This window comes from Mastomys coucha, unplaced genomic scaffold (genome assembly GCF_008632895.1).
Source record: "Mastomys coucha isolate ucsf_1 unplaced genomic scaffold, UCSF_Mcou_1 pScaffold22, whole genome shotgun sequence".
Classification (NCBI taxonomy): domain Eukaryota; kingdom Metazoa; phylum Chordata; class Mammalia; order Rodentia; family Muridae; genus Mastomys; species Mastomys coucha.
Window position 1 is genome coordinate 222,344,981 of NW_022196905.1, and position 10,385 is coordinate 222,355,365.

Sequence of the window (10,385 nt, forward strand, 5' to 3'; positions counted from 1 at the left end):
GGGCCCTGACCTCAGCAACTGCACTTCTCCCTGGGTCAATCAAGTAGCCCAGAAGGTACCCGTAACTGCTGCCCCTTGCAGGCAGGCTGGCCACAACCCAGGCTTAGCAGGAGTAGTGGGAAAAGTTAGAGAGACCCAGGGGTGAAAGCCAGGGCAAGGGTTCTCTTTTTATCTACACCTTGTGTGGGAGAGGTCAACAGGGGGAAGATGGCCTGTGCAGGCGGGGCATGTGAAGAGGGAGTGTGCGGCTGTGCCGGCCCGTGCCCACCAGACCTGAGGGCCCCTCCTTCCCCACCTCATGCAGATCAAGAGTGGAGAGAACGCGGCCAACATTGCGAGCGAGCTGGCCCGCCACACACGGGGCTCCATCTATGCTGGGGACGTGTCTTCCTCCGTGAAGCTGATGGAGCAGCTGCTGGACATCCTGGATGCCCAGCTCCAGGCCCTGCGGCCCATCGAGCGAGAGTCAGCCGGCAAGAACTACAATAAGGTGGGCCTGTAGGAAGGGTCTGGCCGGGGCTGCTGCCCTGCCCCGAGTAGTCCTACGAGGTAGGGTTCCCGAGGAAGGTCTCTGGAGGAGGGATCTATTAGGGCTAGGGGAAAGCGTTGCCTGCAGTCCCCACCTGTTACTTCCTCTGTTTCTTTCTCTAGATGCACAAGCGAGAGAGAACCTGCAAGGACTACATCAAGGTGAGCCCAGGGATGAGGGGCTCTGGCGTCCTGGGGACTTTGGAAATGGAAGGGAGAGGAAGGTACATCAAGACTGTCCCAAGGAACTAGAGGATGTGAGAGACTCATTCTGTTGTCCTTGCTACCCACAGGCTGTGGTGGAGACAGTGGACAACCTGCTTCGGCCAGAGGCACTTGAGTCATGGAAAGACATGAATGCCACCGAACAGGTCCACACAGCCACCATGCTCCTAGACGTCCTAGAGGAAGGTGCCTTCCTGCTGGCCGACAACGTCAGAGAACCGGCTCGCTTCTTGGCTGCCAAGCAGAACGTGGGTGAGTACTGCCGCTACTCCGGGGTCAATCTCAAACTCTGGCGGGGATGTTGTTTCCCAATGCCTGGGCCTGTGTGGTTTTGCCACAGGCCTCGTGGTTTAGCATGAACCCTATCTGGGGATAGACAATGATAGTATGTCTTCCTCTGCCCACACAGTCCTGGAAGTAACTGTCTTGAACACGGAGGGTCAAGTGCAGGAGTTGGTGTTCCCCCAGGAGTATCCCAGTGAGAACTCCATTCAGCTGTCCGCCAACACCATCAAGCAGAACAGCCGCAATGGTCAGTGTCCTGCAGGGTTTTGTCTGTGTGTGCATGTGGCCCACTTTGCACCTTGATCTTGGCTGTATATGGGACACAGTAGTCATGTGTTTTAATCATGGTTTATCTGCCACTAGTGTGGATATTCCGGTGCTCTCTCTACAGAGGCCTGGGTTCTGGCTATTTGAGATGGAGGCACAGAGAGGCTAGGGATCTGCCCAAGGGCAGACAAAAAGTAAGAGTGGGGCTGGAGAGATGGCTCAGCAGTTAAGAGCACTCACTGCTCTTCTAAAGGTCCTGAGTTCAGTTCCCAACAACCACATGGTGGCTCATAATCATCTGTAGTAGAATCTGATGCCCTCTTCTGGTGTGTCTGAAGACAGCTACAGTGTACTCATATACATAAAATAAATCTTTAAAAATTAAACCCAGCACTTGGGAGGCAGAGGCAGGCGGATTTCTGAATTCAAGGCCAGCCAGGGCTACACAGAGAAACCCTGGCTCAAAAAACCAAAAGAAAAAAAAAGAAGAAGAAGAAGAAAGTTAGAGTGGGTCAGAGAACCAGCCACTGTGCTGTCATTTAAACTGCTCACAGAGGGATAATGGCCTTGTGGACAATGGCTCCTGAGCTGCTTGGCATGTGACAGCCCAGTTTCAGTGTATCTAAGAGCCATGGAACCCAGATAGAGGGCTGTGGCTAAGGATGGCCACTGTATCTCCCTGGGCCCATCTTCCTCAGGTGTGGTGAAGGTTGTCTTCATTCTCTACAACAACCTGGGCCTCTTCTTGTCCACGGAGAATGCCACAGTGAAGCTGGCAGGTGAGGCAGGGACCAGTGGCCCTGGAGGTGCCTCCCTGGTGGTGAACTCCCAGGTCATAGCAGCATCTATCAATAAGGAGTCCAGCCGTGTCTTCCTCATGGACCCTGTCATCTTTACTGTGGCCCACTTGGAGGTGAGCCCAGATGTACCCCCCTCAAGCTCCCTGAAGTCCCGCCATCCTCTGTTCCTAGGCTACATATCCCCCACCATGTGTTCACCCACCTGAGAGCAAGTTTCAGCTCCCTTGCTTCAGCTTGCACCATAGAGCTGGTGGTTATCTGGGCACCGCCAGGACACTTCCTTCACCCTTGTCACTGTCCCTGTAGCCGGTATGAGGGCAAGAACAGAACTTGCAGTCTCGACACTCTGTCTACCACTGTATAACAGGCCAAGAACCACTTCAATGCAAACTGCTCCTTCTGGAACTACTCAGAGCGCTCTATGCTGGGCTACTGGTCAACCCAGGGCTGCCGACTGGTGGAGTCCAATAAGACCCATACCACATGTGCCTGCAGCCACCTCACCAACTTCGCAGTGCTCATGGCTCACCGAGAGATCGTAAGCTGGCCAGTGCTCGGCTATCCTGGGTGGGCCTGCTTGTTGCTGGCCTAGCTTTGCATGGCATCCTAGAGAGCACACGGCATGGGCAATGCCTCTGAGGCCTGCTCATGGGCCTGGGTGGGGGGGCATCACCAGTCTTACCTGGGGCATGAGGCCTTGCATCTGGCTCCCTCTGGCCCTGAGGCACTCTGGAGAAGCAAGTCGGTGTCACAAGCCTTCCAGAGCATGAGGAAGTGAGCCCACACTGCCTGCACAGGGGTGGGGGCAGCACTAGAGGGCCTTGTGGCCTTGCCTTCAGCTGGCATCTGGCCAAGCCCTGAGTGCACTCCCTTCTGTCCCCCAGTACCAAGGCCGGATTAATGAGCTGCTGCTGTCAGTCATCACCTGGGTCGGCATTGTCATCTCCTTGGTCTGCCTGGCTATCTGCATCTCCACCTTCTGCTTCCTGCGGGGCTTGCAGACCGACCGCAACACCATCCACAAGAACCTGTGCATCAACCTCTTCCTTGCCGAGCTGCTCTTCCTGGTTGGAATAGACAAGACTCAGTATGAGGTGAGGCGTCCTGGGGCCACGGCTGGGCGGTGGGGTGGGGAGGGCTGCGGCTCCAGGAGCTGCTGCTCGCGCTCACCCAGCTGCCTTTGCAGGTCGCCTGCCCTATCTTCGCGGGCCTGCTGCACTACTTCTTCCTGGCCGCCTTCTCCTGGCTGTGCCTGGAGGGTGTGCACCTCTACCTGCTCCTGGTGGAGGTGTTCGAGAGCGAGTATTCACGCACCAAATACTATTACCTGGGCGGCTACTGCTTCCCAGCTCTGGTGGTCGGCATCGCAGCAGCCATTGACTACCGAAGCTACGGCACTGAAAAGGCGTGAGTCACCCTGTAGTCCCTGTGGTCTTCATCCTCTAGGCTCTTGAGGGGCTGGCTTTCTTTAGGCCAGGGCGGGGTGGCTGGGCTTTCAGGCATCTTTCCACTCTGGTTGTGTTTCTTTGTAGCTGCTGGCTGAGGGTGGATAACTACTTCATCTGGAGCTTCATTGGGCCCGTCTCGTTTGTCATTGTGGTGAGTGGCACTCTAAGTACTGGGGCTCCTTTCATTCAAGCTGGTCTTGACCCTAACCCCTGAGCCCCTTGCCAGCTTTACAAGGCACTGGTGTAAAAACTGTTAGAACTAAGCAGAGGGGCCAGGGCATGGCTCAGTGATGAACACTTGCCCACTATGCATAAGGCCCTCAGTTCCATCTCTAACAACACACTCGCGCTCGCACGCGCGCGCGCGCGCGCGCGCACACACACACACACACACACACACACACACACACACACACGCACGCATGCACGCATGCACGCACATGCATGCGCACACACCCTGAAGAGCAGCTAAAAGACCAGGATGACTAAGACAGTGGCCCCTGGCACTGAGGCCAGTGAACCTGCAGTTATGGTCCAAGCCCCTGTTATGGTCCAAGCCCCTGTTTCATGCCAGGCCACAACCTTTGGCCTCACAGCAGTGATAGCAAATAACTAACTGTAGTTAGTGGGCAGGGGTTGGACCCCAGCCTGAGCCCGCTTTGCTGTGCTTCTACCCAGGTGAACCTGGTGTTCCTCATGGTGACCCTGCACAAGATGATCCGAAGCTCATCAGTGCTCAAGCCCGACTCCAGTCGCCTTGACAACATCAAGTGAGTCGCTAACCCTAGGGAACCTCATGGAATTTCCTGAAACACTGGTACCGTCCAGTGGAGTTTTCAGTGAGAGGGTATTTGTACCTGGGATGGCCCTATTCACCAGAGCCAGAAAGGGCAGCAGTCCATCCAGCCTGAGCTTGCAGGCCTGTGAAGCCAGTGAGTCTGAGGACACCTGGAAAACAGGCCACAGAGGGAGTTTTAGTGGCTGGGAATCTAGCCAAGATGATGAGGTGGGCAGGGGGAACAACAGGCCTTCCTAAGGCCCTCGACCTTAGGCTAGGTCTTTCAGGTGGCACTGGAGACATTGGGGCTGGGCTGTCTTCCTTGATGAGTACTGTGACTGCCTGTCCCCCTGACCACCAGGTCCTGGGCGCTGGGTGCCATTGCGCTGCTCTTCCTGCTGGGCCTAACCTGGGCGTTTGGCCTCCTCTTCATCAACAAAGAGTCAGTGGTCATGGCCTATCTCTTCACCACCTTCAACGCCTTCCAGGGGGTCTTCATCTTTGTCTTTCACTGCGCCTTACAGAAAAAGGTGAGGGTGGTAGAACCCTCCTCAGGGATAGTCTGGATTATTAGGGGAGGGGGGCCAGGATGAGGCCCAGGTGCTCCCTGGGACCCTTAGTGTATCCTTTGGTCACCTCTCTAATGTGAGCCCTCTGTGTCTTCATGGAAGCAGGGTGGGGGTATTCATTTAGAAGTAAAGATGACTCTAGAAGAATGGCGGCCCAGAGCAGATCTCGCTATGGGTGTTCTTGTGGACCTGTTAGTCATGAGGCCCCCAGCCTTCCATGACAGGCAACTGGGAGCCACAGTATACGATTCCTACCTTAGCAGTGGGAGTGGTTCTCCCTCGTCTGGCTTAGAGGACAAGGCACAGATGATGCACATGCATACACGCAGGCAAAATATCCATGATCATAACATTCTTTTCTTTAAAAACACATAAGGAGCCAGGCGGTGGTGGCGGCTCATCACTTTAATCCCAGCACTCAAGAGGCAGAGGCAGGCAGATCTCTATAAATTTGAGACCAGCCTGTCCCACAGAGCAAGTACTAGACAGCCAGGACTACACAGAGAAACCTGTCTGAAAAAACAACAAGACCACACATGAGGGAGAATTAAAAGAAAGTCAAGGGCTAGAGAGATGGCTCAGTGGTGAAGAACACAGACTCCTCTTCCAGAGATCCCATAAGGTTGCTAACAACCATCTGGAATGGGATCTGATGCCCTCCTTGTGTGTCTGAAGGTAGTGACAGAAACAATACATACACATATCAAGGGTATAGCTGAGGGCAAATGCTTGCCTGGCCTACTTGAAGTCTGGGTTCCATCCCTAGCATCACATGAATTGAGCATAGTGGTGCATGCTTAGAACCCCAGATTATGGGCCAAAGTTTCAGTGACCTGCCAACCACTAAGAGAAGAGATCAGTCTAGGTAGCAGGTTCTGAGAGCGACACTGAGAATGACTGTCCCCTCTCACACAGGTGCACAAGGAGTACAGCAAGTGCCTGCGTCACTCCTACTGCTGCATCCGCTCCCCACCCGGGGGCACTCATGGCTCCCTTAAGACCTCAGCCATGCGAAGTAACACCCGATACTACACAGGGACTCAGGTACCCGGGCAGGGAAGGCATATCCACCAGGTCTCTCTGGGGCCAAGAGGCAGGAGTGCTCTGCCAGAATCTCAGAAAGATCCTAGAGAGCAGGGTAGCCCTCGAGATCCCCTCATGTTTGGGCTGTGTCCCCAGAGCCGAATCCGGAGGATGTGGAATGACACCGTGCGGAAGCAGACAGAGTCCTCCTTCATGGCAGGTGACATCAACAGCACCCCCACCCTGAACCGAGGTGAGGTCCCCCATGCTGCTTTCTCTCTGAGAAGATCCCTGCACCGGGTCTCCGGCTGCCTTGTAACCTCTTACCCCTCCCTTGGGCAGGTACCATGGGGAACCACCTACTGACCAACCCCGTGCTACAGCCCCGTGGGGGCACTAGCCCATACAATACACTCATTGCAGAGTCCGTGGGCTTCAATCCCTCCTCGCCCCCAGTCTTCAACTCCCCAGGTGAGGACACTCAGACTGCCTGGATGCCAAGGAAGAGCACAGTCCCAGGTTGGGAGGCCCCGAGGGCAGGTCCTAAGGGGCCTCTGCTTAGCTTATTCTTGTCTTCTCTTCTTTTGTGGGCTGGCGTCTACAGGAAGCTACAGGGAACCCAGTAAGTATCTCTGTCCCCTGGAAGCACTTTCGAGGGGCATGGAAACAAGGCAGTGACCTTCTGTAGCCTCTCATATGGACTGCATGTACATTTGGGGTGCCCCTGCCCACAGGCTCTGACATGGTGGCCAGGTGGGACCCTTGTCAGATAGAGTTAAGAGGTGTACAAGCCTAGGGAGTGTACTGGCATACACAGGCTCTGCTTGCTCGAGTTCTGAGCAAAGACCCTGGAGAACTGGTCCTAGTGCACACCCTCGTCAGCCTGTTGCTAGTTGGCAGACTTCACTGCAGCTGAGGAAGAGGAAAGTGGGGACACAACAGAGACGCTGGGACGGACTCCTTAGCCCCTTTGCCTACCTATCCAACCAGACCCATCCTTATTGCTCCCTCTGCCCTGCAGAGCACCCTTTGGGAGGCCGGGAAGCCTGTGGCATGGACACCCTGCCCCTTAACGGCAACTTCAACAACAGCTACTCCTTGCGAAGTGGTGATTTCCCTCCAGGGGATGGGGGTCCTGAGCCACCCCGAGGCCGGAACCTGGCGGATGCTGCCGCCTTTGAGAAGATGATCATCTCAGAGCTGGTGCACAACAACCTGCGGGGGGCCAGTGGGGGCGCCAAAGGGCCTCCACCAGAGCCGCCTGTGCCGCCTGTGCCAGGGGTCAGTGAGGACGAGGCCGGTGGGCCGGGGGGTGCTGACCGGGCAGAGATTGAACTTCTCTACAAGGCCCTGGAGGAGCCACTGCTGCTGCCCCGGGCCCAGTCGGTGCTGTACCAGAGTGATCTGGATGAGTCGGAGAGCTGTACGGCAGAGGATGGGGCCACCAGCCGGCCCCTCTCCTCCCCTCCCGGCCGGGACTCCCTCTATGCCAGCGGGGCCAACCTGCGGGACTCGCCCTCCTACCCGGACAGCAGCCCCGAAGGGCCTAGTGAGGCCCTGCCCCCGCCCCCACCTGCTCCCCCTGGGCCCCCAGAAATCTACTACACCTCTCGCCCGCCGGCCCTGGTGGCTCGGAATCCCCTACAGGGCTACTACCAGGTGCGACGGCCCAGCCATGAGGGCTACCTGGCAGCCCCCAGCCTCGAGGGGCCAGGGCCCGATGGGGACGGGCAAATGCAGTTGGTCACTAGTCTCTGAGGGGCCTCATGGACCAGAGGCCTGGCCAGGGAGGGAATCCAGGAGGGGCTCTGGTGGGAGCAGAGACTGATGGAGGCAGTGGCTGGTGGGCCACTCTCTCCAGGTGCCCCTCTGCCTGTGGGCCCCACAGTTCCCTTGGGGACTATGACCTGGGCCCCAGGTGCCAGGGTTAGTAGACAGGGTTTCCACCAGCCACAAGCCCCAGCCTCTCTAGGGGAGTGCATTGAGGAGAAGCTCCCAGGGCCATGGGAGTGAGGGAGAAGCTGGTAGGTGTGACCAACTTCTGAAGCTCCCTGCCTGTGGAGGGAGAAAGCAAGGATACGGCTTCCCTGGGTGTATAGGGTTGCCGCTTTTAAGGTGGCCAACGCCTTGCAGGATCCACTCTATCTGCTGCTCACTCTTCTCCATCCACCAGAAAGGAACAGTGGGTTAGTGGGACAGATGGACAGGATTCCTCCTTGCTTCCTGGAGACTGGGCCTTACACCACGAGAGAGCCCAGGGGATGGGGCTGTGGGGGCTGGTGGTCAATGGTGGAACTTTCTCTGAAGCTCCTCTCTCCTTTGCTATTGGTCCCTGTCTCCCAAGCAAGCCTGCCCCTCAACCCCCAGAGTGCACCCAATGACCCCCTCCCTTGGGGTGACTCCTGATGAAGCACAACTCCCCGCAGGGCCCCTAACCCACTGGAGTGGCCATATTTGGGCAGTTCCCAGTCCTGTGGGCTGGGCTATCTGGGGAGCAGATTTGGGGTCCGGGGCTCCCTGAGGAGTGGGTCCTGGGTTTGGATCTTTCCCTAGGGGGTCCTCTTACCCCTTTCTCTTCCTCCCCTATTGCTGTAAATATTTCAACAAAATGGAAAAGGAAAAAAAAGACAAAAAAAAAAAGTAAGAAAATCTCATCACTTGAAGCCACCGGGCACCTGCAGCCCAGGCCAGCCCGGACTTTCTCCAGAACAGAGCAGCGGCCAGCCCTGGCAGCCAGGACTTCCTGTGTGTGTACATCCCAGCCGGGGTGGGCAGCCGCCAGAGCAGCTTTTTACACTCCAGAGACAAAAATCTAGAAGCAACAGCGAATCAAAGAACCTGTCCTTCCCAGCACCAGTCCTTTCGCCTCTGCTCTGTCCTCCCTGCATCAGTCAGCCCTCCTGGGGCATGTACCTCACTGCCTGCCCCACTGGCCAGGAGACACCTTCACACCCAAAGATGCTTTTGCCAAGATGGCTGCCCTGCCCCTTTGAGTTCCTGCTTATATATCACTTCAGGAATCATGGCAGGCAGGAGGAGGCTGGTGTCCCATCCTGAGAAGGGCAAGGAGTGGGGCAGAGGGTGGGATGGATGGCAGTAGTGATTTGATTTCGAGGGGTTTAGGGACAAAGGTGAGAGGTAGCTTTTCCTTACCCCGTCCCCACCCCAGGAACTCTTGTCAGGCTTAGGGTGTCTGCTAAGCACCTCCAGCCTGGCCTGCCCTCCCCCCAGTTTTTTGGGGGTAGTGTAATCCTGCTGCCATCATCCAGAGGTAGCACCTCTGCTGACTTCATCCTGTCTCTTCCCTGTCTCCTTCCTCACAAGTGCCATGAGTTTTCAAGCATCCTCCGGTCTCAGCTTGCTGCTGCCATGAACTTCTTTGGGTTATGGGGGAGGGACTCTAGAAAGGAGCTGAGGAGGAGGCGGATGGGTGACTGGAAGGACCCGGTTTGCTGCTAGAAAGCCCTCTCCCTTCTAAGGAGCTGGGATTGGCTTGTCCCCAATCAATGAGGGGGAAAGGGGCCAGACCAAAGATAATGGTTTGCCCCATGGAGGGGACAGAAGTGAAAAGGCAGGGTTATTCTATCTCTGGTTCTTTCTGGTAATGTAGCCTGTCTTGCCAGAAGACCAAGGGTGAAGTCTAGATAGGGAAGAAGGGACAGGATGGGGACAGTCTTGCCAGGCAGGTATAAAGAGAGCATGACATGGCTCGTAACCCTTGCCTAACTCCACTGGATCTGGACTTTGCTGTGGCTGGCCTAGGAGCCAGAGGACTCGACTCAGCCCAGGCCTGAGGCCATCAGACACCAATAAAGCTGGAAGAAGATGTGGGATGAGGAGCTCCTGGGGGATTGGCAGGCACGGGAGTCCTGTGCCCTCTCTCCCCATACAGCCCTTCTCCAAATGTGGGCTATGGAGGGTAGGCTGTAGTGTAGTAGGGCCCATGGTTCCTGCCTAGCTGGAATTGCTAGCACAGGGAGCAACTCAGTTCCCAGGCCTCAGAGCTACATGGCAGGTCCCCAAGTGGGGCTGGATCCACTACAATCCAGTGTAAAGCCACCCAGAGAGCCCAGGTGTCCTCTACCCTAACCGGACCTGGTGCCTTGACGCCCCCACCCCAGCGGGGACGGTACAGAGAAGGGTCTTGGTTTCCTCCTCCCTTCCTTGGGCTCCTGAATTCATTTGCTCCTAAATCTTGCTCATTCTTTTTCTCTAGTTTTTTTTTTTCTTCCCTTTTGGGTTTTCCTAGCTATCCAACTTTTCTTTGTGTCCTGTTTTGCTGTCTCTGTGTTCCTCTCATTCTCAATTTCTTAGTCCATTTGGGCCTCCTCCCTGCTCCCATCCCCTACTCCCTCCCCTCCTTGGTCTCCTTTTCGATATGCCAAACCAATTTTGGGTCGAGTGCATTTAACGAGAATAAAACAAAAGGCTCATAAGAACGTTTCAGAAAAAAACAAAAAGT

The 10,385-nt window shown here is 56.0% G+C and overlaps 1 protein-coding gene across 1 annotated transcript in view; it reads left to right on the top strand.

Annotated features, from left to right (window-relative positions):
- Adgrl1 (adhesion G protein-coupled receptor L1) overlaps positions 1–8,994 on the top strand; it is a 45,885-nt gene extending 36,891 nt beyond the window's left edge. The window contains exons 8-24 of the mRNA XM_031340541.1: positions 1–55; positions 305–490; positions 652–690; positions 822–1,005; positions 1,163–1,285; positions 2,004–2,218; positions 2,473–2,643; positions 2,990–3,199; positions 3,292–3,512; positions 3,638–3,704; positions 4,232–4,323; positions 4,693–4,861; positions 5,816–5,944; positions 6,080–6,176; positions 6,266–6,394; positions 6,528–6,545; positions 6,945–8,994. The exon at positions 1–55 is cut by the window's left edge and continues 45 nt beyond it. Of these exons, the coding sequence (XP_031196401.1) occupies positions 1–55; positions 305–490; positions 652–690; positions 822–1,005; positions 1,163–1,285; positions 2,004–2,218; positions 2,473–2,643; positions 2,990–3,199; positions 3,292–3,512; positions 3,638–3,704; positions 4,232–4,323; positions 4,693–4,861; positions 5,816–5,944; positions 6,080–6,176; positions 6,266–6,394; positions 6,528–6,545; positions 6,945–7,681 (2,842 nt within the window). The 3' untranslated portion in view covers positions 7,682–8,994. The remainder of the gene's footprint in view (positions 56–304; positions 491–651; positions 691–821; positions 1,006–1,162; positions 1,286–2,003; positions 2,219–2,472; positions 2,644–2,989; positions 3,200–3,291; positions 3,513–3,637; positions 3,705–4,231; positions 4,324–4,692; positions 4,862–5,815; positions 5,945–6,079; positions 6,177–6,265; positions 6,395–6,527; positions 6,546–6,944) is intronic.
- Positions 8,995–10,385: the final 1,391 nt, after the last annotated feature.